This window comes from Rhopalosiphum maidis, chromosome 1 (assembly GCF_003676215.2).
Source record: "Rhopalosiphum maidis isolate BTI-1 chromosome 1, ASM367621v3, whole genome shotgun sequence".
Taxonomy (NCBI): Eukaryota; Metazoa; Arthropoda; class Insecta; order Hemiptera; family Aphididae; genus Rhopalosiphum; species Rhopalosiphum maidis.
The window spans coordinates 17,313,866-17,341,583 of record NC_040877.1 but is presented as its reverse complement, the minus strand read 5'-3'; the positions used below and the strand labels follow the sequence as shown (position 1 = coordinate 17,341,583).

At 24.2% G+C, this 27,718-nt stretch overlaps 1 protein-coding gene across 16 annotated transcripts in view; it reads right to left on the bottom strand.

Annotated features, from left to right (window-relative positions):
• The window catches only part of LOC113550723 (voltage-dependent calcium channel type A subunit alpha-1), a 217,252-nt gene that overhangs the window by 116,129 nt on the left and 73,405 nt on the right, over nucleotides 1-27,718 (bottom strand). For 15 of the 16 annotated variants that reach the window (XM_026952749.1, XM_026952765.1, XM_026952750.1 and 12 more), the window contains exon 2: nucleotides 9,402-9,594. In XM_026952749.1, the coding sequence (XP_026808550.1) occupies nucleotides 9,402-9,583 (182 nt within the window). In that variant the 5' untranslated portion in view covers nucleotides 9,584-9,594. Of the gene's footprint in view, nucleotides 1-9,401; nucleotides 9,595-27,718 lie in introns of those variants that run through there. The other variant, XM_026952748.1, reaches the window with a different exon arrangement.

The following is a 27,718-nucleotide window of genomic DNA, read 5'->3' as shown; positions in this document are numbered from 1 at the left end:
AATTAAATTACAATTTATCATAATTTACATACACACATTCACGCACATATAAATATAGGTTAAATAAAGTTATTGCCTTATTCGTAAAAATTAAAATATTCTTTTATGAAATACTGCCCAAATACAATTGGCATGTTATTGCGTGCGTCTCTTAGTTATCGAACAATCCACATGTATTCATTCGAACCGCACCCAAGTCAAAATAATTGTATACCTAGATTATTATCTGTTACAATAATATAATTCAAATATGTGCATTTTAATGTTATAGTTAGTTTGGTTGAACATGATATTTTTATGCACCTAATGCATGCAGTCACTAATTAAAAGTAAAATTTAACGATATTTATAAAATTCAACAAGTTATATATTTATAAAAGTACAGTTTTAAATACCTAAAAGTTATTAGGTATTATATTATATAAGTAACGTATATAAAATATTTATTTTGATGAAACTTATAAGCTAGTTATTATAATTACGTTTATTTAGTTATTATCTTGTTGATTCGTTTTAATTTTATATTAATATATCATTGGTATTTTTAATTTAAGTTAAATACCTACTGTAATATAATTGGTAAAGAGTTTAAATCCTTTTCAGTGGAATCTATTTTAAAGTGTATTATTCGCTATGAAAAAAATATTAGCTAATAATTATCATTTAAACGTAAAAACTGCACTAGGCAATTGATTTTTGAAATATTTCATTACAGATTTCTTTTTCAAATTAGTAGTTATGTATTTTGATATACATATATATATATATTTAATTTTTATGAATTAGTGAATTATTTAATATTATGAAATATAATTTATAACTTTGTTTATATCTTTACTTTTATATTGGGATCAAGACTAAAAAGTGACATCTAAAATTGTAATAGTTTTTACATTTTATTGAAGAACACAAAACAATACAAAAACAATATTTTCAAAGGAACGTATTAAAATAGTATGCCATTTACAAAAGTAAATTAATTTTTTTTTTTGTATAATAATATAACCTTGTAAATTTTAATTATTTAATATTTTTTTTTTTTTTATTAATGATTAATAAATTACATTGTCATGTATGGAAATAAATATACAGTTAGTTGTAAAAAATATATATAATATTATTAAAATTAATTGTATCGAATAATATCTGAAATAGAATATAATATAAAGTACCTAATAATACATGATCTTATGTGTTCATATTACACCACTGTGATTAAAAAAATAAATCATTAATAACCTATTTATTCACACTAATATAAATCATTTTATTTTTGTTTTTTATCCCAACATTAGATAGTTAATTACTAATTTAAGGATATAAAGAAAAAATATAGTTTAGAGTTTGGATGGAAAATGAAGAAACAAATATTTAAATATCAACGCAACTATTAATTTGTGTTAAATATTTAATAATAAATATAGGTAAGTTCAAAAAGTTTTCTTTAGATATTTATATTAGGCTGGTCTATCAAATATAGTTTATACAAGGACAAACATGCCAGACATATTGTAACCTGCGTATTGATTAAGCTGTTGACATTTTTAAACAAGAATTTTGGTTAGTTCTACTATTTATTTTTTCATAGATACAAAATAAATATTACGTCTTTATCACATATTATTAAATGATTAATAATAACTAAATATAAATACAAAATATAAAATATAATGATATAATAAGTAATAACATAATAAAACTTATAACAGTTGTAAAAAAATGTATTTTAAATTAATGTATTAAGATATAAAAATTTATATTTTTCTAGATTGGTAATAATATTACAATAACGAATCATAAATAAAATAATATGTACTTACTTAAAACAATTTATAACAACAATTACTTCGATTTAATAGCTTAATAGTATTGTATTATTAAGTATAGCTACGAAATAGAATAATATAAATTACGTAAAAAAAATTATAATTATTTCAAAAATGATAATAACAGGCAAATTAAAAAATATATTATTAATAATCAAGTACTTACGATTTACGAACGGAATAATATATATTGTATTAATATTAATTATAATGATCTATTTTTTTTTATGATATAATTATATTATGAATAATGTATTATCTATGGCTTAATTAGTTTAGAAAATTAAAATTTTGATATATTGCCATATTTTAATTTTACTGTAAAATATAAACTATGATTTAAGGACCTTAAAATTGATGATTTGTTGTTTAAATATATACCACGCGCCAGAAGTTATAAAAGAAACAAACGATCTGGAATCAATGGTTTAATTAAATATATATATATTTAAAATAAAAATAATTTTATACCTATAATTAATTTATATTATGCCTAAATATAAATAGATTATAATATATTTTTTTTAAGAAAATGATACCTATTTACAATTTATGTAAAATAAAATACAAAAAATAATAAGCATATAAAAGGTTATACATGATTTGACGGTTTCTGGAAGAGGCGTCCAGTGAAATTACTTCAACGATATATCACTATAGGTATACTAAATATGAACGAATGTATATTATAGATAATACATTATAATATTATTTAAATTATCTAACAATAGGTATAAACAAATAACAATTTTAATTCAATGCTTTAACAAGATTTATTATACAATTTCAAATTTTTTAAAAAAAAAAACAATTTTTTAATAACACAATTTTAAAATATTTATTTTTTGAACGTTAACAAATGTATTTTATTTTTAAAAAATAAAATAGTAGTTTAAAATAATTAATCATCAGTTGATTTAAATAAAAACGAATTTTTAGTTAGATAAGTGTTATAATAACGGACAATTGTTTCATAATTAGTTGTTCTAATTTATTTATTTGTTTGGTAGTATAAAGGTATGTTTTTCTCAATTATTGTAAATGTATATACGAGCCACTGATGGTTCAAAGGGATTTGGATCGTGTCCGAAACGGCCATACTGGCGCGTGTCGCTAAGGCTCCCGGACCAATCAATATCCCGTGATGATCGCCGGGGGTTCCCAAAAAATTACTAAAGTCTAGAACAGAGATAGAGGTGACCTATAAAAGTATTATTAATAATATCATGTTAAAAAAGTCCACTTCTATATGTATAAATTCCATTCCACTTTCTAATAAATCAACTTGGGTAAAATGTTATATTAATTTTTTCCTGTAGGCCGTCACGCAAACGCGACTACTGTAATATATATGACTGTGTATAAACTATACTATATTATATTTATATATACACCAAGCATAATATCAGTTTATTGTTATTATATTACGAGAACCATCGAGAGTAAGTAGGGTGAAAACCAGAAATGTGGACAGAGGGTTTTTTCATTTGATTTTGAACTTAGAGGGTCATGGAATTCGAAATTGATGGATTAGTTGCAGGTGACGCCCTAAATTATAGTTATAAAAAACATTGTTTGTAGCGTCAAAATACGAGTAAGTATAACAAAAATAATAAAAAATCTTGATTAAAAATAAAATAAAATATAAATACAATTCCTATATATATTAGAGATGAATAAATTGATTTTAGTCTTTTAACTTCGTTTTATTACCTAGTGAATTCTGTGCAACTTATTGAGTATAAAATAAACGAATTTTTTTATGACATTATTGTATTAAATTTCACATAGAAGAAAAGATATAATTTTCCAAATGATGTATTAATTTATCATTATTGAAACTTTACTATCAAATTATTTAAAAATCGATAGAAATATTTTTAAAAATATTTATTTTCTAATAGTTATAAAATAGGTACATCAATCATTAGTTATATTAAAATGTAAAAAAAAAACAATACCTAATAAACTACAACTATGAATTATAAAATAATTATTAATACTTATTTGACTAGATTTTATCTAAATATATAGTTACTAAGTATCTTAAAATAAATATACAAGTAATTCATTAAAAATTATAAATAGTGTGCAAATAGAAAAAAAAATATTCTTTTCCCATAAAGATATTTAAGTATGAAAAGACTCACAATTTTCAATTCGCAATGAATTACCAAATAACATGGCGTGACTAAATACTACCAAACAATGAAACGCTAAACGGTTAAAACGAATGTCCGGTATTATAGTTTAAGTAATCAAATTACGATTGAGATTGCAGTCTATATTTATGCTTCGGTAATTTTTTTTAAAATCACTGAGTGGCGAGTAATTAAAAAGTTATTTTAAATACTAATTAAAAATTAGATTAACATTTAATTTATTTATAAAATATAATATGTAATATTAGCTCATATTGTTTTACTGTTAATCTAATAAAAATCTATTATACAAATTGAAGAAGTTTAATATTGTTATTTATTACAGATTTAAACTCTCGATTTTACAAAATAAAAACTACGAAAAAGTTACAAAACAAATCGAATACAAACAGTAAATACCTAGTAATTTTGTTTAAATAAGAACTATGTATTCTTTTTAGAATTTATTATATCATAAACATTAATAACTGTCAAAGACAAAATAATTATATTTATCTACAAACACCGGTGTATTTAAGTTACATATTTACAGCACCATCATAGAGAATGAAGTATTTAAATTGTGAGGTGAGAGACCATATACTACTGTATTATGTTATGTTGCCCTTATTTATTAATAAGACAGTGGTACATAGCAATGCTTTGTACAGCTAATAAAGCTACATTTGGCTATCAATTTTGAATAGATTAAATTGGAATTTAACACATTTGAACAGTAAGCTTATATTTTGTAGAATTATTATTATGTATCTGTTTACACGACTGTGAAAAATATAAGCATTTAATGAATGTTATAATTTTTTCAAGTAGTTTTTTTAATTCCCTTTATTTTCTAATAAAATTATAATCCTTTTGTTTTAAATTTTGAGTAATAATATTATTCATATGTTTATTCAATGTACATTGTAGTTATAAAAGGTTGTTACCATAATTATTATATATTATTACGCAAAAGGGATTATAAAATGAAAATGTTTATATATTCATATCTATTGTTTGAAAAATAAGTATAGTTTTTAATTTAAGAGGTGTTTCGATGTAGGAATCAACAAATATAAACACGCATACGTTAAGAATTGCGTAATAATTATTACAGCTCAAATTGTTTTTTATTCTATTTATGGTACTATTATATTACATCGGCAACATTTCAAAATCATGTAAGACACATCATATTAAAACAATCAAAATGTTAATTAATTTGAGAATCACTAGAAATTCTAATGCTACGAAAATCACATTTCAAAAGGATGCAATATTGAAATTACAATTCGTACAATATTTATTATTCGATGTTAAATATAGTAAATATCACGTTTTATGAATTCAGAAACAACGTTTAGAAATTTAATTTATAATAATCAAAGTTAATAAAAAATCGATAAATCTACATATGTACCTAGGTAATTCAGTGTATTATAAAAATATATTGGAAATAATGAAGTTAATTTCAATAAAGTAGATTAAAAAACAGATATCGATTTATTATTGATAATTATAGAAAATGAATAACATGTATATACATTTTACTGCATTAAATAAGAATAATCATCAACATATGTTAACATTTGTGTTTGTAGCACATGCGTCAACAGCATTGTATTTGTGTATAAATACATGATTTATTTCGTTTAAAGTTTTTAACAACAAGCGGTAACTTATTCGTTCAAAATTCATAGTTGATTAACAGAAAAAGTAAATTAACGGAAAATAGTACAAACTAATTTTATTACAACAAAATATTCCAAACAATTTTAAATAACATAATTTTTTTTATAGAAAATGTATTCTTCATTTTTCCCTTATAATAGCATTATTATTATAGTAACGATTATATGTCTATATTCATAAGTTAGATAATGAGTATACTTTTTAGTAATTTTTTTTATATTATCAGCCTATTACACGAAAACAAAAAAATATCGATTATTATATCAATAAAACAAGAGTATAACGATACATTAAAAGTGATGTATATTTTTATCGTTTTTCTTTTTATTTAATATACCCAATTATTTTTCGATTTATTACGATGAATATTATTTTATTTACAGCTACAATATATTATTATTTATTTTAATACTTAAATAATATGATAATTATTATAATACTGTTTTAACCTACTATTTTCATTATCCTGTATTGATATAACTCTCTAAAATATAAACAAATTATTAGCATTGTAAAAACAATAAATATTATTCAGGTTAATAAGTTTTAAGTATTAATAAATTTATTTATAAGTGTCAAAAATTATTTTAGTCCACCAATTTCAAGACTGGTATCTCTACCTAGGTGTAGAATATTCGTTACATTGTATATTAATAATATTAACGCAATCTATTGTCAAAAATACCAACCAAGAGTACAATTATTACACTTCTGTTTATAAATATTATTTTTAGATAAAAGAGTTTTCCGACAGATGCCGCTTTCAGTTACACGTGAAAACCGAAAAAAAAATATTTATCGTACTAGCACACACCACTAAAAATCAAGACAACATTTTAACCTTGGTATTTTTTCAAAGAAATATCGCATATTTTTATACTTATAATATCAGAGAAAAATGTACAGGTACCTACATAGCAGGTATCTCCAACTGGAAATTCACCAATAGCGCTCACCTATAATAATATAATAAACTATAGGAAGATAAGACCATATAATTAGATTTATTAAATTTAAAAATTATTTTGCTGTGATAAAAATATATTTTTGTAATGAAATCAAATCTTTTACACTTTAAACTGTTATAATTTGATGATTTAAAAAAAAAAAAATTGTTCTGGAATGTGCAGTTTAGGTTATTGTGGTTATGTATTATTTGTAATATTCTTTTTATACGAAGAATATTTTTTAAATCATAAAGGTGTTATACATATAATAAAATATTTATAATATTTAGACTAAGAATTGTGTTTTAGACAAATTAGATAAATTATTCAAATTATCGAAATACCCGTATATTTTTTAACTTATTATTTTTAACTACAAACTTTTGTATCTTATATTTGAATTATTAAGAAAAAACTACCTATTTCAAATTTCAATTTATATAAATACTAGCAAAATTTACAAAAAGAAAAAACTTAATATTCAATAGAGCATGGTTCACAATTAAAAAAAATAAGTATCTATGAGCTTGGGACAATCTTTAAATTGCGTAATAATGTAAAAAATAGCTTAAAATATGCTACTTAGGTAAGTTTAAAAATATATTAAATAAATTCATAATTAAATAAAAAATTGTGTTAAAAAGTGTTTGGTGAATTACTCCTTATATGTACCCACCTATGTATAATTGTAAATAATATATCAAATGTTTAGTTTAGTATTATTATATAGATATTTAAAACTTTTTTTTTATATATACATTGTGTTAATTAAAATATTTCATCAAATAACTATTTTTACTACATGTTTTCATTATTTTAGTTTTTTCATAACTTATTTTCCAAAATAATTAGAAACAACTTAGGTATATATTTAAATGTTGAGATATTTACAGTCAATAAAGTTAAGTACCAATAGTATTGTAAGTATAGGTTATTAGAAACAAAATGTTAAGTCTTAAAAACAAATTATCAGCGGTAAAAAAAATATATCAATAACATTTCATTAACTTAGAATATAATAAAACCTACAATAGTGTCAATATTTAAATCTCGATAAACCAAGCAACAAAAATTAAGTAAATATAATATAATATATTTTAATTTTAAGTTCAACAACAATAGTTGATGAATTAAGTTCTTTTTAAATTATTCAAACTTATTTAATATTATCTAATCATGAATTTATATTCAATTAGTATAAAATCATGTATTTAATTTATTAAATTGTATTCATACAAATGTTTTGAAAAACAGAGAAATAATACAAATAATATAATAGATATCTAATAAAATGTGTACATAAATATTTTGTTTTTAGCTCAATTTGTTTTCCATAATGGAATTGAGTATCGAGGTTCTACTATATTATATAACTTATTTATAACTTCCATTGAAATACGCTTAATACTCGTATAATATGCAATAAACATTTTTTTTTATTATTTATAATAATATTTAAATATTTTTCATAATTTTATAATTATTTGTTTTAAATTGTATTTTATTTTGTAGTCAAAAGATAGAAGAGTTTAAATAGATTGTGTAATCATAAATAGTATGTATACTGCTAGATACTCTATATTCAATATACTGAAATAATACAGATCATTTTTATAAAAATAAGTTATTTACAAAATTTACAAAATATCTAATTTAAAAATGCAAAATTAAGAGACATCTTCTGTTATAAATAGCTTATAGATATTTTCTCATTACTTAATATGTTAAATAAAAGATGTAATACGATAATATTTTAATTAATATTATTAATATTTTTATTATTTTACTACAATAGTATCATACTCCTAATGAATATACAATATAGTAATATTTCATGTAATTAACACAAAAAAAAAGTTATCGATAAAAAAATCGGCTTGAATTATAAAACATTGTATAAAACAATAGTATACTCATACTTTGATCTCTAATCACGTTAATTTTACCTTTTCATATTAGTCTCGTCTAATTATAAAACTTTAAACTTCCATAATATGGATACATAAAGTTTAATTAATATGTATAGTATAATATAATGTACATGTTTGGTTCAAAGTATAACTATTTTTACAAGTTTTGAATATTATATTATCTCAAACTGGCATTATATTATATTATTATGTTAAAAAAAAATAATGCAATGAGTATACTTATACATTTATATAATATATATATATATATATATATATATATATATATATATATAGGTATATTACTTTAAGAGTAAATTAATTCAGTATATCATAAAAGTATAATTTTTTTTGAAAATAATTTACTTTCATATATTAAAATAATAATTTAATATATTATTATATTTCAGAAGTACGTATGATATGTATTAGATGCATATAAATACTAAACGATCTGAATGTTTAGTCACCCTCATAAAGAATACTATAAGAATTTCATGTCAACATTTATGAAAAGGTAAGTATATTATATATTATGGATTTCAAACAGTATACTTTTAAATTAATATTGTATATACCTGGGTTTTTCAATTAGCATGTACACGCGGTAAAGTATAAATGTGTAACTACGTATGTAATATTTATAATTCATTAGATACCCAAACGATACAATTGTATATAAATGTATATAGTAAACTTAAACTGATAATATCCCGCTGAATAGTTTACAATAGGTATAGGTATGTAATTATATTATAAATATAGTTTTAACTAAGAATCGCAATTTGTGACTATCTTGTAACATAAGTATACGTTCAGTGCGTATACGTACTTTCGTCTTAATATTAATAAATTATATTTTTATGATTATTTATAAGCACTCACATTATGATGTCGCCAAGTTTTATTCTGGTCTGTATGAGAGCACATGTCTTGTGATCTGAAGTAGTTACCGCTCGTCTCCGTCTTCTATACCTGGGACTCCCCGGGCCACCTGGGTGAGGTACCGACGGGGAGCTCTCCCTACGCCGTATGCTCATATGCCTACCAACCACGCCGCCCAACATCACTCCGCCACCTGTAACACGCAATGATTACCTGATATAATGAGTAGATAATTGCTAGGTATTCAAAAGAATGTTCAAAAATTACATACAAAATAGGTAAGTAAAATGTGTGATAAATTCGATAATAAATTCAGAGACTTGGATTGTTTGTATAATATTTACATTACTTAAATTACAATTTACTATATTTTTACTATATGCAATTGGTTGCTATAGTCTACAGGTATATTATAGTTTACGTTTTAATTAATATAGCAAAAATAATTAATTGCAATGACAATTTTCGTTTGAAAAAAGTACACGTTGTTCTAATGTTTGAGTATTTAAGTTTTGAAATAAGGTTAATATTTAATATTATAATATGCTAAGATTATATTTTCTTATTTTATATTTTCTAAATGAGTGATCATTGTTATAAGAACCACTATATGTCTATATTGCATTAATATATTGATGACAACTATCGTTTAAGGGTTCAAATAAATATAAAACTTAAAATATAATTTATAAAAGTATACATCTACTTAAAAAGAACAATGAAAGTTTCAAACCGATATGAATCTTATATCAAGATATTTTTCAATATAAATCTACCTAATACCTGGTATATATATAGTATATAATATTTTTATATTTAATATTATATAGCTAATACTTTTATGATTATTCAAAATTCATTTATAACTTTTATGGCAGTTAAAATTCAATAAATGAACAAAACATAATAACCGTTAAACTTAAAGTAATAATTTCCATTAAGGATATTGAATTTTTTTAAAAAACTGAGAACAAATCACTTGAAAAAAATTAAGAATTATGCAAATCAATGCATATTCTGAGCCTGAAACTTTGGGTAATATACCTAAGAAAATTAAGTAAAACAAAATTAATTTGTTTTTTAACTAAAAATTATTATAAGCTTATTTATACTTGAACTTTTATATAAATATATAATTGTTCACATTTAAAAATCTGACACTATGAATAAAAAAAAAACTCTTATCACTATCTATTATTATTTTTAAAACGTATTTAAATTGTAATAAAAACAAAAAAAAATTTTGGTTTTTTGTTTAAAAAAATATTAGATACAAAAATCATTATTAATTTTTATATTGAAATATAATTATAATATATCTATATATATTATTGTATATTTTTATTTTTTTATAATTTTTCACAGCGAACAAGTTCTATTTGAGCCCTAAACAACGATATGATTATTTTGTTTGGCACATAACTTAAAAATGATATAAGATCATACATTTTTTTACTACTTTTAAAAATACGACGATTATATAATAAATTGGCACATACAAAATAAGTGTATTTATAAATTAATGCGTGATAAATAGTTGATTGTATTACACATATTATAAATAATAATAATACATTTATACATTTCATATTCTTGTTTATTATATTATAGTTACATTATACTAGTTATTAGTTTTTATGTTATAATTCTATAAACACTTTATTGAATATAATTATAACAATGTGTCATAATATTAATCAATTCTATTAAACAGTTTATTATAATAATATAGGAAATAATATCATGTGGTACTTGCCACTTAAAGAACTGCTTTATAGGTTATTAAAAACTTAATATTTTGAAAATTATGAACATGATGTAAAAAATTAATTTAGTTATTTAAAACATTATTTTATACTGCCGTTTAAATAAACTTTTAGTTTTTCAATAACTTGTACAGCTTTTAAAATGTCATAAATCTTCTAAACAATTATGTTAAAAGATTCATAATATATAAACAAATTACGAAGTTGTAAAGTGTTGTAATTTATTTTTCAAATATTAATAACATTTATCCATTTAAATTGAATCTATCCAACTGCATACAATTTATAATATATTAATCAAACTTCGATTTTTGTATCATTGTTAATATAAATGCATAAAGCATATCAATTAATTTCAATTGTTGAATATTTGAAGTATTAATGCCGAAATTATATTAGTTTTAAAGTAAAAATACCTATACAATACTGTTTTATGTTATGAACTTTTTCTTAATATTTGGTAGATAAAAAGTGATTAATTAACACTTAATAACTCTGAAAATTATTATTCACTTAATAAAATGTTTTGAATACAATAGATGTGAACAATTGTTTGCTCCGAGCTTAGAGTATTAATATTTTCCAATGATTTTATTACAGCAAACAATATTCATTAACCATAATGATCACATTTCAAATAAAATATGTAAGCTTTTTATTTAATTTTAACTTCTTTAAACTACTTTTATTATTATGATTTATGAATGTATATTTATTTCAATAAATATAAAACTTCTCTAGATGTAATATGCGTTATAATTTTTATAACTAAAACATCATTAGTATTTTAAATAATGGATTAAAAAAGTAAAATCTACAGTCGAAAAAAACAAATTTTGATTAAAATGCTAAAATGTACTGATAATTATATTGGGTTCACTGTCTGTAAACAAATAGGCCGTAGCCATTTTCCTTCAAAAACGAGATACCGTTTTTTTCCATTGTCCATTTCCCCCAATAAAAAAAAAAGGTTGGTTTCCATTTTCCTCCACATTATTTTTGACTAAAATTATATCTATTTTCCTCCAAAATTTTAGCTAGTGTCGTAGTGTTGGGTTCCGCATTATAAAGATAGAATATGGCTATAATCACATTTTGCGAGTATCTGTTGATAGAATTCTGGTCACTTAATTTCTAGGTATGTAATTACAAAAAGTAAAATAATTCTTCATATTATGTCTAATTTTTATTTTATTTAAACATGTTTTCTTTTGTTGCTTAAAATGTCTTATGATTATAAAAATATAATATTATATACTGTAGTGATTTTACTATATTTTTTATTTTATATTTTACATATTGCCTGATTGCATTACCATCAACCACTTATTATTAATTATTATCTAATTTTTTATTATTGTTTTATTTATTCATTGATGCATCTTTATCGACGTACGTATTTTTTTATTATATTCATTCTGTTTATAGCCACCCACCAAGTTCGGCGCGTACGGTGTATTTTATATTATAATTATATACTTAAAATATTTAAAATATTTTATTTATTGAAGGAGAATGGTCAAGAATTATTTTTTATTATTTTGGAGAAAAATGGACCCGTCCGCCCAATAAATAAATAATAAATAAAATAATAAAATACTTTGTGGTTAATATGTAAATGAACTGCTTAATTTCACGTAATAAATACTGGTTAATGAACATAATGATATACAATGTTTAAATAGGACAGTTAAAATTGATGGTATTTTTTCTTCTCAATTATTTTGAAAAGTTCTTTGAATTTTTGATTCGACCCTCTTAATTTTTTCCCCCAGCATTCAAAATATTAATTATATAATATGTTGTAATAAAAACTACAATAAAATTTGAAGGTCTAAACTCTTTTACTGCATTGAAAAGGTGGACAGACGCAAATCACAAATTTAAAAATAAAACGTACATCACTGAAAACTAATATAATCATCGCTTCGCTCAGAATCGAAAACTGTAAAAGTATGTAGAATATTAATTATCACATGTTTAAATATTTATTGTATTATAAATAATAAAAATAATCCTCGTCATTAGAAATTTATTTCTTCAACAGTGTTTTAGGTATTGCTATTTATAATATTACAAATTTTTTATAAAACCATGTAGAAAAAAATACTGTAATATCAATGTTTTATCTTTATAATTTAAACTGATATTAATCAAATCTATTCGATCGATTTAATTTTTAAATTAAATCTAAAAATAGCTAAATTTTTTCTGTTAATTACTATAAGTATATATTTATTTTTATAACAGTAATTCATAATCGGTTTTTTAGCGAACTTGGTAAAAATTAAATAATTTAGTAAAAACTTCCCAATTGTTTAATGTTATATTTGTATTCAATTTGAAATCATACATTTTTGTTTAAATAGTATTTTGGAATAAGTAAAATTGTATATATTTTCATTATTGACTTTGAAAATTAAAATAATAAAGTTAAAATAGCATACGTAGTTTATACCTACAAACTACAATTTAGGGGCGTAACAGGAGGTGTATATAACATATATATATATATATATATATAATTAGTATACATTTTACTGACATAGCAATTTCGTATGACACATTATTTATTCAAGCAGTCAAAATAATGAAATCCTATCTACGCCCCTAAGTGTGAATATATATATTATAGAATACTGAATAATTTAATATGTTAAAAATTAAAGCAGTAAATTATATTTCCAAAACTAATAAAAAATTTGACTTATTATTGAATTGATAACTTATTCTTGTTACCTTTTCTTTACCTTTTAATTGTATTATACTTTACATTGCATTTTGTTAGTTTGTGTACTCATTTAGAAGTATTTGTATCCAAAGCGTTAGGTTAATATAGTTCAACTTTTATTCTAATATATAAATCGTATAAAATTAAGAATCACACAAAAGTTGTTTAGATAGTTAAAAGACAAATGTTTATTTTATTATTTTAACGCGTATTGACTGTGAGTACACAATATAAGCATAATACATAAAAAGTATATAATAAAATATATAACTTTATAAACCATAAATCAATATAATATATATTTATTTGAATATAAATATTTATAAATATTATAATAAATTTATTTGTATGTGTATGAACTAGTTTTAAAAAGTTATTTAAAGTTGATGTATACATTTTTATAATATTTTACGAATTATTGAATATCGTTTAGAATACACAACCAAACCACGTGTCTTCCGGATGATGAAAAGAATTTGAAATGTAAAAATCATGTACGTTTTTACTATATGTTTTTGAATTAATATTTTATCATGGAATAAAATTGTAACCATGGTTCATATCTGACTTGTCCAATATTATTTTAAAATGCCTACAATATATTGCTTTAAGTGAGCGTTTTAAAAAAATTAAAAATAATAATATAAAAAAATATTTTGACATTAGATTTATATTGAAAATCCTAGTCTTTATTTAATTTATAAATTACTAAATACAATTAATACGTTTTCAATATTTTATATATTGTATATTTTAGAAAAATGCGCACTTGAAACAAATAATTTGAATAGTTAGATACTTATTCAATATTAATTTAATAATAAAATGGTTTAGTCATTAAGATTTAATTGTTAGAGATTCAACATTTTTTATTTTATTTTTATTTTTAAATATTAGTAATTTTGTAATCTTCACGAAAATAACAATTATAGCATTAATAATTAATAGTATAACATACCGGTCGTATAATGTGTTGCTGCTAGACTTTGTGGTGCACATTTTAACCAAATAAGTGACAAGGAAATACTAGAGAGTCAGTAAATTAAATTCCAACTCACCTGGAGTGTCGTAAACGAAACCACAAAATCCTATTAGATAAAACAATACTTGACTTATAATATAATAACGTCTGTACAGGCTCCAATGAAAAACCAACAATTTTTTTATTAAAATAAAATATTATATTTTAATAATGTTTATGAACTTATAAGGAGGTAAATAAATTAATCAATATTGGAATATTAAAAACAAAATATTTAAAATATAAAAAAATAACAGAGATTTATTTAGGAATAACACTACACTCAAAATAAATATAATCACTGGATATGAATAATAAATTAAAGTTTAATGTAAATCATTAGTTCGATTTTTATTGCTTGTAGATCTTAATATTTAAAGTTTGACAAGATTAATTCAAAAAACTGTGAAAAATTAGATTTTTTATAAATGCATTAAGATTAATGCCAGCATTTATTGTTTTATAAATTTAACCATTTGAAATAGAATTTGAACAATTTAAAGATAACAATAATTTATATTCTAATATAATACATAGAAGAACATAGAAGTGTATGTTATTTTTATTGGCTTATTATATTTTAATAGGTAATAATATTCAATTTGTAAATGATTAAAATAAACATATTTAAATAAAAAGTTTCTTTTTAAATTATAAAACAATAATTAAAATTAATATTAAATATTGGTATGACATGTATCATTCATCGTGAATGTATTTAATATATAAAAAATATTATTGTTTCTGAAACTAACAGTTAGGGTTTAACTAATAAATAAATTATAGTTTAGTCATGTTTAATGGTTCCTATCATTGTTTATAATCAATATAACAATTTTTTATCGCAATTTTATGTGATAAAGCTGTGATATAGGTACATTAAAACATTATTAATAAAAAAGTATATTAAGATTAATATTAAATAATATAAAAATGTCTTATGACGAATATACAATTCAACCTACATTTTATCAAAATAAAAATGTTAATCACAAAACCGTTAAATATGCTTACCAACGGTTTTATAAAAACATTTTTGAACGATTTAAAAATTATTTATTTTTTGATATTTCCTAACACTATTTACATATATATTAAACTATACGTTGATCACAACATTTCTGCGAAAAAATGAGTTCGTGTTATACTTAATAAAATAATTTTATATTAGATGAGTTTTGGCTATGATAATTTGTCTGGCTGCAGTAGGTATATAATAAAACATTTTTGGTTTAAAAATATAATATTTTAAATGTAACAATTCAGTATTTTATAATACTATGTTGATATTTAGATAGTATAATCATAAAATTGTATAAAACCACTAACCAGCCTTTTCCACTCCATTGTAGTATATTGTGTAATTGTATGAGCATAAATATTTTATATAAAAATTATTACCTTGGTTGTATTACCAGTATAATTCAAATTTTTTTCGTATTAATTTTTAGTTGTTTTTAACTAATTAAAAATCAATCCATCAAATATATAAATTATATATTTATAAAGATATTATATTATATATTAATTAAATAGTTTTATGCTATAATAATATGTACAGTTCATGTTAAAACATAAAAAATATTTGAGTATCAATAGTTTTATAGTATTTAAGTGTAATACTCTAATCTGAAGATCTGATAGTAATAATAAATTTAGTTTTAAAACACTTATTTAATATTTGTACCATTAAAATAATATGATCATATTCTGTTATTAAAATTATGTGATGTCAATTAAAACATTAAAACTGAAGTCATACGAATAATAAGATGACGAAGAAGGGACAGAACGGTGAAGTAAGAAAGTTTTCAATGCAAGGCATGCTTGAAACGGTTGATGATATGTCACGTATTGCCTCGACGAATGATAATAATGTATTAATTATTTTACTCTAAAGTAGCATTTAATATTCTCATACATTACTAATAATATTCATGATCAATAAATTAATGATAATCATTCTTTAAATTTATAAAGATTGTCGTGATTCAATATCAGGGGCTGGCTACGCATATTTTCTTCTAATTCAATTTATTGTCAAATTTTTCTTTTACATTTCTTCTCCGAGTAAATGACGTAGTTTTTTCATAGAAACCCTCAATATTATAATTCGCACTCTCATCCTTCGTCCATGTCTCATAATTTCTGACACCTAAGCTAGTTTTTTGTCATAGCCATCAATGCTTTCCATTTAAAATATTATCCAAATGTTCTCAGTTTTTTTGTTACATAATTTTAGATCTACAAATTTTTTTGAGATTACCTCGCATAGGTATCTTGGACAATAAGAGAGTAGATTTCCTTGTGAGCTATAATAACAATATGTTCTTGTCAGAAAACCACCGATTTATTACGAGGGGTCAAATGGGAAAACCTTCCAGCAACTTATGCTTTTATTTTTAAACTAATTTCACCTAAAATTTCCATTTAACTTAACCTACCCCGTAAATGTGTATAATATAACCTTAACTTCTATATAAAAAAATATGATGACAAGATTAAGGTTAGAGATATCGAAGGCACTTAGAGGTAGGTCACAAAATTACTCACAGTATTAGATATTATGTTTAGAGTTTGGTCGTTACATCCTTCAAACAACTATGGTTTCTGACCTTAAATTTTAGCCAACTTGTAACCGTATTATACTCCTAATAGTTACAGATGGTTCAAAATTTGCTAAAGAATCAAGTTTTGAAGTGAATGCTCAATCATAGATCCTATATTCCCTTTGTAAATATGATTATAAGTTTTGTTACTTATACCACTTATTATAATTAACTGTCTGGTTCTTTATTTCAACGTACAAGATTTAAAAAATATTTTTTTCTCTTTAACGGCCTCTTCTATTATTATTATCTTAATTAAACCTGTTTTAAGTATTATATCTAATCCATATAGATTTAAATAATTACATTATAACCATGTGGATACTCAAAACGCGTGTTTTATATTTATAATCTATGTTTACTTTAATGTATAGTGGTAGGTCGATGGGAATTCAATGATTTTTATTGATAATTCATCATTAAAAATGAATATTATACCCTCTCATTACTATTAATATTATAATTGCATTGGAAGCACAGCTATTGCAACATTACGTCGGGGAAAGTATATAATGTTGAAAAGTTTTTGCGACAGTAGCAAATCATTTATATCATCGTCAAATATTTATAAAGTAAACACTTAAATACATAGTACCCATAGTATGTTTTTCAGTTTTAACAAAAAACACACTAATTTCCCACCTATTTTAAACCATAAGTACCATAGGTACCTACTCGTCTTTATGTCGTTGGTCGGTGGTCAAAAAACATTTATCAATACTCTTGACTTCTATTTTGAGTTGCAGTCCTAATCAGAACATTTTTTTAAAATCTTTAGAATAGAAAATATAACATCGATAATATTAAACTAATAGCTTTTATTCGCTGAAAATATATACGAGCTTGTGCCTTTAAAAGTTGCTCAGTGCTTATAAGTATATTTAATATTTATAGACAATACCCGTTTATAATAAATACATATTTATATACGGTGTATAACAATTTTATTATAACTTTTAATCTTAATTGTAAAACATTCGTATTATATTAATACTATAATAGTCATGTATAACATAGTAATGTTATATATCTAATAACATCGTTAGATAATTATAATTAATAAAATATTATGTACATTATTTTCTGTAGCATCTAACGTATAATAAATCATGTATGCACCACAACATCCGTGACTACGTTTAAAACTAACGGTAGTGGATTAGTGTTACGGTCTTATTCGTCCAATTCATAAAAACGAAAACCACTGAACGCCCAAAACAAAATTGAAGACTAACCCCATTGTATACCCAAGTGCCTACCACGGTAGCCTATATTATGAAATTTATCTGCAGGCGGTCAGCGACATGCGTAAGATGTAGTAATACAACAATAAGTATACTACTTTTATAATGTGTATGAGTGTGTAACCGTGGTATTAGCTACGCTAAATGTCTAAAAAAAAAAAACACTTTTTCAACCTTAACTATATATCACACGGAGGTCCATATAATAGCTGCAGATCGTTAGGCAGAAACCATTATTGCCGTTGGAACGCACACGACAATGTGAACGCACGTCTGCGGTAAAGGTTATAATGCGTGCGATGGGGTCGTAGAACTTGAGTCTCATTCCATCGCGCATAAAGACGTTGTATATTATATCGCGCACCCTTCTTCACCACTGCTGTTGTCTATCCGCCATTGAAGAAAATCACCCATCGCAGTACAACATAGCGTTTGATATCTGAACAAAGAACCTTCATGCACATTTGGTGTGGACGAAGGATGTGGATGATCCACGTAAACCAGAACTTTTCAACTCGCCTCAAGCTACAGAACAATTTTTAAAATATTTACCACCATGAACCATTACACTCCTAATATTTCATCACTGCATTCAGTTATTATTCTTTAGTTTTTAAGTTTTTTCTTATTACTTTATAATAACATATTACAATTTGTAAAACATAAACAATATACAACACTTGTAAATAAGATGTGTTTATATAAACTTGAAATACGCGAAAAAAGGCTTCTATTCGGGATACAAATTTGATTTTTAGTATTTTTAGGTATATTTTTATAAAAAAATCTCGAACAAACTACAAATGATAACCATCGACATGAACATAATACGTGGAGAGTGATATATACGATTTACTTGCGATGAATATTGACGCAGTTTTATTAGGTAGTTACCCATATAATAATATTATACTAAAATATGTATTTGGGGTAATCCATATTTTAAGTCAATTTCTTTTGTTTTGATACATAGTTTGAAGTATTTTATATTGTGTTCTACATGCATTGTATACCTGGATTTAAATGAATAAAGGAACTTTCATTCTTACAACCTATTTTACAAGAAAATCGTAAACACACTTCAGAATCAACAGAAATTAAGCTCCCGAACAATATCGGGAAATATCATATTATTCATTGCACCCGTGAATATTATCATCTTCAGACAAATTTAACGATTTTCCGACATTATTATTATCTAAATACGATATTTTATTGTTTTATTCTGGAAACGTCATTAATTTCTTAACACAATTATAAAATTTAATTACTGATGTTGTTTATTTATAGCTTTGAAAAAACTTTAATTGGCAGTTTCGTTGGATCGTGGCTATTTGTGTATAAAAATAAATTTATTTAATCGGTTATTTGTGTCAGTAAGTATTAAAAAAAAAAAGGTAGTTTGTATGTGTGGGTTGTTTCTTATACAAAAACAATTTCCGTTCAAACTAAGTTATAAGAACATAACTTAATTAAAATAATGTAGAGGTTAAAATTAATTGCACACAACTTATATGAAATATGGATTCATTTACCATCAGAGATTTTCTCAAAGTCCATATTATTATATTAGTAGGAAAGAGTCATATAAAATGTTACATGACTGGTAAGAACGAGCGCTAAGTTATTCAATGAAATGTTAATTTGCATTATTTGTTAAGTTTAAATACAAAAAAAAAAAAAAAGAAGAAAAAGAAAAAGAAAAGTAGAAAACATAAGAATAAAAAAATTATTTCACTTTAATTTTACATATACAAAAAAAAAACATTTTATTATTCATAAATCATTTCATGCGCAGAATAGGTATAACCGTGAATAATATTATTTATATAAAACATAGTAAGTAGTAACAAATCGTTAAAAATAAAAACCCATCAAGTTAGTGTGTAAAATTCAATATAAAGTAATACATTTCCATATACTTGTAAAATGTATAATTTCTTGAAGAAACTCAATAAAAGTTAATGATATCACGATAATATTAAATTATTATTTTTTTTAACTGCTGATTCTGATGTTTAGCTAAAATGATTATAATTTCAATGAAAATATTATATTGTTAGTTTTTTAGTATATACAATTATTTTCATTGAAAAAAAATGTTGATATTAATTGAAATAAATAATTTATAGTAAGTTATGTTATTAAAATGGTCAATAACTGCGAAAATTCAAAATAATGTTTTTTATTCTGTTGAGTTTTTTCAAAATGATTAATAAATTACCATTTAATCATATTATTACTATTATAAATATTGACATAATAGTGCATTTTATATGATATATTTATAATAAACTAATCTTAGTCTCCCACCATGCGTTGTTAAAAATAAAAATATCCATAAATTATTAATTTCAATTTATTTTGATAAACCTAGGATATCAAAAATTCCTTTATACAACAACATTTGTTATATCATTATCAAATATTTTTTATATACATACCAGGCAATATTTGTACAAGTTTATTATATATATATATATATAAAGATGCAATTTAAAAAAATAAATATATATTTTTTAAATACAGGTATATATAGACGTTAATAGTAATATAATGCGCTGATGGACGGTGATATATTTCATAATGGTAATGAACTGTTACGAAACTGTGACATACCGTGACGTTAATATTCGAGGCACGTTGAGTACAATATTTCAGTCTGATTTTTAATTTAATAATTGAATAATATAAAAGAAAAAAAACCGGGGAGGTGGTCAGATTCTAGAATGAGAAGTCCACGAGTCAGTTTGTTAGCGACGAATCCATACGCGTACCTACATAATATAATTATCATTTATCTTACCATGCCAACTCCTCAGTTATCCAAAAACCGAACATAATTACTCGTTGTTCTAACCGATGTCGCAATAACTTGCGGCACTCAACGAAATAACCGTCAGCTAACGCACCGTGTAATTTATTGTCAAAATATGTTGTTTCAGCCAAATGTTTGTCCATTTTTCGTAAAAGTAGTTACGGAAAGTATTAGACGTATACTAAAAGAAATAAGTGTGTTTTAAGGTACAGTACTATATTGTACGAACATTACAAACAAACAACTCGATTTTTAAAATGTCCAAGGCGGTAGATGGCCGTGTAAAACATGCACTGCAGTATCGGAGTGCATACATTTCGACGCGATTTATTTCGTACCGTTCGTACTATCAGCACGATTACCACAGTACTAACACATTTTCCCATTACAGAACTATGAAATCCCGACCAGTTACAACATTTTAGTACCATGTATCTAATTTTCATTTTTCAATAATTGTTGTACATTTTTTTTTAATTATTCCAAGTACGATGTGCCTAAGAGTAATGTGAAATTACTAATATGTATACATTTTATAATTATTAAACTTGATTTATTTTTGAGACGTAAGCATATTATTACTATCAATAGTTTTTAATTTTTTTTTATGAAAAAAATAAAATTTGAATCAATATTGTTGGTACTAAATATTTTCATCTAATCATGAAAGTATTCATCAGTTTAAAATCTCCTCTTTGGCCGCGAATTTAATCTGGTGGTATCGTACTACCATAATATAGACATTACAATCACACTCGATGATTTTAATCATTCAAGAAAAATATATGTGTTACACTATTATCTAAACGATTGTCCATAACTACTACCTATATAACGGACATTTGATAAACGTTGTTCGCCAAACTGACTTTACTTTGTAAATTTTTTGTTTTCAAACATTATATTATAATATTATTTATGATGCTATATTAAGTCGTACGATGCAAGCTGTATTAACCTTAAACTCTCTGAAAATTATGTGAGAAATTGGCGTTGAACTTTACAATTTATTTAGTCATTTGTAATTACATTATACGAAATTACATATTATTTTTCGCGAATTTTGAGCAAATGTATCCTCGCACGCACCTCGTTACCTCACAGCAACGACCAGTGAACGGCACATGAAAAGTGACGTATCGTCAAGCCCCTTCCACCACTCATCGGAAGACTGCAATGTAAACAAACGGTCTAAAAAAATAAGACATATATTTCTGCGAAAACTGTCGAGGATTGTTTTATCAAATTTTATGTTAAAATATATGCCGTCGTCGTCGTCGTCGTCGTCGTCGTCGCATTGTTTGAATAATTTTATTAAAATTTGAGATTTACCTTTAAGATTACCTCAATAATCACTTCTTAAATGTTGTTCTGTGTTTCAAATGGTTAGGTACACATATATATCCATAGAACAATAAAAGTAATAAAAATATGTACAATAATATATCGCGGAATGTTTTATAAATACATATTAAATAATTTAATTAATTTTATATAGTTAAAAGTCATCATTAATCTGTATATTTTGTTATTGGACATTTTATTTGACAAGTTTCACTCAAGCGAGCATTTTATTTTTAAAACGTAATAACAGCATTCAAGTTGGACCTAATCTAAATTAATTCAACAATATTATGTTATATTTTATTTAGTATAATTTGCTTTTACTTATTTATATATTAATAAATTGCATTCACGAATAACATTAAATATTGTATATTAATTACGAGTGTTGTGAAATAATTGTGAATTTAAATAACATAATAACATGCATTACAGATTTTAATTTCCGATCGATTGTTTTATTGTACACATTAGTGTGAGAGTGATTTTAAAGGTTCGAAACTTCTCGCATCTGATTACAATGCAAGCATGTTATTTGATATATTTTTAAAGTTTTGTTAGTAAACGGTCTCCAATGAATCATGTTTGTTCTACAAAATACTGTTTTTTACGTGTGCATCACGTTATATAATACGATAAAACTATTTTCCTGAAAACGAAACGGTCTAATAAAATATATTCGAAACAATTAAATATTATACATATAATATAATATGGTCTGGAACACGCACGCAACAATTGTAAGAAGAAGACCAATGTATATATAATACTATAGGCGAACATTCAACGCGCGGTATATTATGTGCATTATTTGCAGAGGCGCTCTTGCACGTGATATATGGCAATAATAAATATTGTGTTTTTCTGTCCGTTCCCACCGCACCGGGCTTAATAATTAAATGTTGAACCTTTTTTTTTTTTTTTTTTATTCGTGACGGGGGGCGTACATATTGTATATCTGATACCTAATATCTACCCATGTATTCAGATTATACATAGAGACACTCACAAACTTATCTACCTATTTACTTACTTACTTACTTAATACTTTTTTATGACCTACTTTCTATGAGTCTTACATGTTATTATATCGCATACTTACTTGCTACGTATTGTTGCGGGTGATTATGAGTCTGCAAGTAGAATCACTCAAACGTAAAAATCGCTATAAAGATTGTCGTGTTTCTACTCCCTCCTCCAAAAAAAGGAAATTATAAAATAAGAAACCAACAAAAAGACATTGATTGCATGTTATGATCGTTATCAAAGTATTTATTGTGTTATATTATATCCATTATAGTTTCATTTTGAGGCATGTTTTGAATTTTGAATTCGTGAATACAGCAGTTCTGAAAGCATAATTTATCCACGAAACCAACGGCAATAATTGTATCTAATAGTTTGTATAATGAGCTTCGTACCAAAATTTTGCACTCACACTAAGATAAGAAGTCACTTTTTTATTGATAAATCCTCCCAACGAAAAATAATAAGTTTTGTTGCATTCGTTCTTATGAATACTAAACAAGCAAAATTCGGAAAAGATACCTAGACTGAGTTAAATCATAAAAAGTGCTGATAAATATTTCAGCCGATTCCGCGAATCTTTTGATAGTGTGAAGTTTTTACTTTTATTCATATTGGTACAGTTGAGTCACGTGTTTTTAAAAACGCAGATTAGCAAAAATCGATAAAATTGTGTATATTGCAAACGCAAAGGTCGAGATGTTCTTAAATATTTGCATATTTTACACGACGCGCTGTTTAATTCAATATAATGAATATAATTTAAACGGTTATTTTTATTATAGTTGTTAAATTTGTATAATTGTTTTTATAATACTAAAAAAATAGAAAATTCATTATATTAGAACGTAAATTTACGTAGACCCATCACTTAAGACCCAAGACTTACTAAACATATTTTGTAATAATAGTAAACAATTTAAACATAACTGGACGTATGACCTTCAACTTTAGGCTAATGCAAAAAAATCTAACATCAACAAACATTAAAAATTTTGAAGTAAGAAAATCAATATATATCTCACTTTATGTCTCTAATCACACAATATATTTGGATTCCATCATCGCGATGGGTGAAATGAAATCCATACAAAAAAAAAGCAAAATTATTTTACAAAAATTTCATAGCAACTTTCCACCCACTCGAACTACTTGAAAAAAATCTAACATCCCTTTAATTCGTAATAATGTCACCAAGACTTCTTCAACAAAAATATATGTTCCGAATCAATATATTCAAAACATGAATACGTTTTTTTTTATGAATTATTGTTAAAATATTTTTTTTTTCCTGTAGTAACGTAATTATATTATTCATCGACATGCTATAAAATTAAAATATTGTCTTATAGAAAAGTGATGAAAAAATCAATCCACATTTATGTATAATATATTATTGATTTTTAACAGTGACTATTAGGGTGATACCTTACAAGACTTTAGGGACATAATTGTATAGCCTGCAGTGATAAAATTTATATAGAAAAAAAAAGTAAATTAAAACTTCATCTATTGTAAGTTATTCATAGATAATCGTATGCATATTTAATTAAACACATTATTATTTATATTTAAAGGTTTTATAAAAAAATTATCAAACGTTTAGTTTACTGCGGTGAATGAAGATCTATAATAATGTTAAATTGTTAAAAAAATATGCATCACCATGAGGTTTACTGTTTAATTATTATTTATATTCATTTCAGTGTAGAATTTTAAAAAATTTTTACGTCGTCATATATGTTATATTTTTTGTCACGTTAAAAAAATAGTGCATGAGACAAGATGTGCACTATGCGTTTACCGATTTGATAGCTGATTAAACTATTGATTATAAATACAATAATATATATAAATTTTAAAACATTTATAAACTACTCGTATGTATAATATATATAATGATCAATAAAATACGAATTACCTCTTGGCATAAAAGTGTTAATTGTTGAATTCCGAAAAATTATATATTTAAAAAATGTAAAGACGTTGAAATAAAAAAGGTCTAGGTCTATGATGTTCATAAAAATATGTAATTTAAACGAGTTTGTTTCACACAATCGAAAATTAAAGTATAATACATATACATATTATACGTATTATAATATTTCACAAGCATTTTTAATATCAGATTTCTCGAAAACTGTACTATACGATCCACTTGTAAAAATTAATCACACACAACCATATAATATATTGTTATACAGCTTTCGGGAAAACCCTTATGAAATACTTGAAAGAATATTGTGTCGACATCTACTATTATATACCTATGCATACAGAAAGTGACAGTAAGAACTGACAAATGGATTTAATAACTATGAAATTAATTTATTCCTATGAATATTTTTCAAATTATTATTATTATATTATGTATATACGATAATAAAAAAATAAAAAAATAAAAACGTAATATAATAAATACAAAACATAATAATTAATTATTTTAATTTAAAGCTAATAAAAAAATATTAATTAGAACGAAATTTAGTCACATGAATAGTTTTTTTTATATTAATTATCATTCATTAGTTATTTCTGTTACTCACTGTATATATTATGATATAATACACACATATTATTATTACCATTATAATAAAAAATATTCAATTAAATTGTAGAGACGGGATATGTAAAACTAGACAAAACTCTAATATCTACACGCCAGAGTCGAGTTACACGAGCAGCTAGAGACTCGTCGTCAGACGATGGTAATGATAAGGCGGACTAAAAATCCAAAGTTGGTAACTCCGACGAGGGAGAAGTGGCTGTCGAAAAGGTTAACGAGATATTGGAGGTTCGTGCGCGCCCGTTGGGCGTACGGTCGCAGGTGTTAACAACACAGCGCCGACATAGGCCGCTCATCCGTTACAGGATGCCGATCCTGCCATACCCATCGCCGTACAGAACAACATAATAAACAGTCCGTGGTCAAAAAGTTGCTGCCAATACCAAATTTGACGATGTGCACTGGCCAGAGATCGGCGACGCCAATGTTTGATGACAGGATCGGAGCCGGGTCGTCTAAGTATTACGAGTCCGTCGACGGCTACGAGCTTTTTATGTCGGTTGTGGACGGAAACAACTACACTCGAGAAAAAATTAAATACATCCAGTCGGCGGAACTGTAACTCTAACCACAGCTGCCCGTCAAGTGCAAGGTATGTCCCGCTTGAACCACCACACGGACTATTATTTTGCAGTGCGCTCGGTCGACGTGCACGATAGTCGATTACCATGATTGTGAGTCTAGAGTAATCATTCGGTGTAAAAATCTGTCCCAATGCTTTTCCGGTGCTTTTTTAATTCAAAAATAATAAATGCACACCGAAAATTGATAATTGAGTGTCTACCTATCAGTCCTCAACCGCGGTGCAAATCGATATCTGGCTGGGCAATCCGTCTACGGCGGAATGTCATACCTCCTGACGTCGAAATGCCTATGTTTTACTGCAGTAGAAAATGTTAAAATAGAATTTTAATACTTAAGTTAAGTTAAAACTAATGGGAGAGTGGTCACATTCATCATTCAATTGTCAGAATTTTAATTAAAAAAAAAAAAAAAACGGTTTCCGTTGTCGTCGTGATCTGCTCGAATCGCCGGTCGACACACGCCAACAACGTAAACAAAATAATATAATAATAATAATAATAATAATTAAATTAATAACAGTCAAAATCACTACAAAACTAATAAAGAAACTAGTTTCAACTAAGCCTCTCAGGTAGGCAAAGCTACTGCGTCGGATCGCGGACAATTC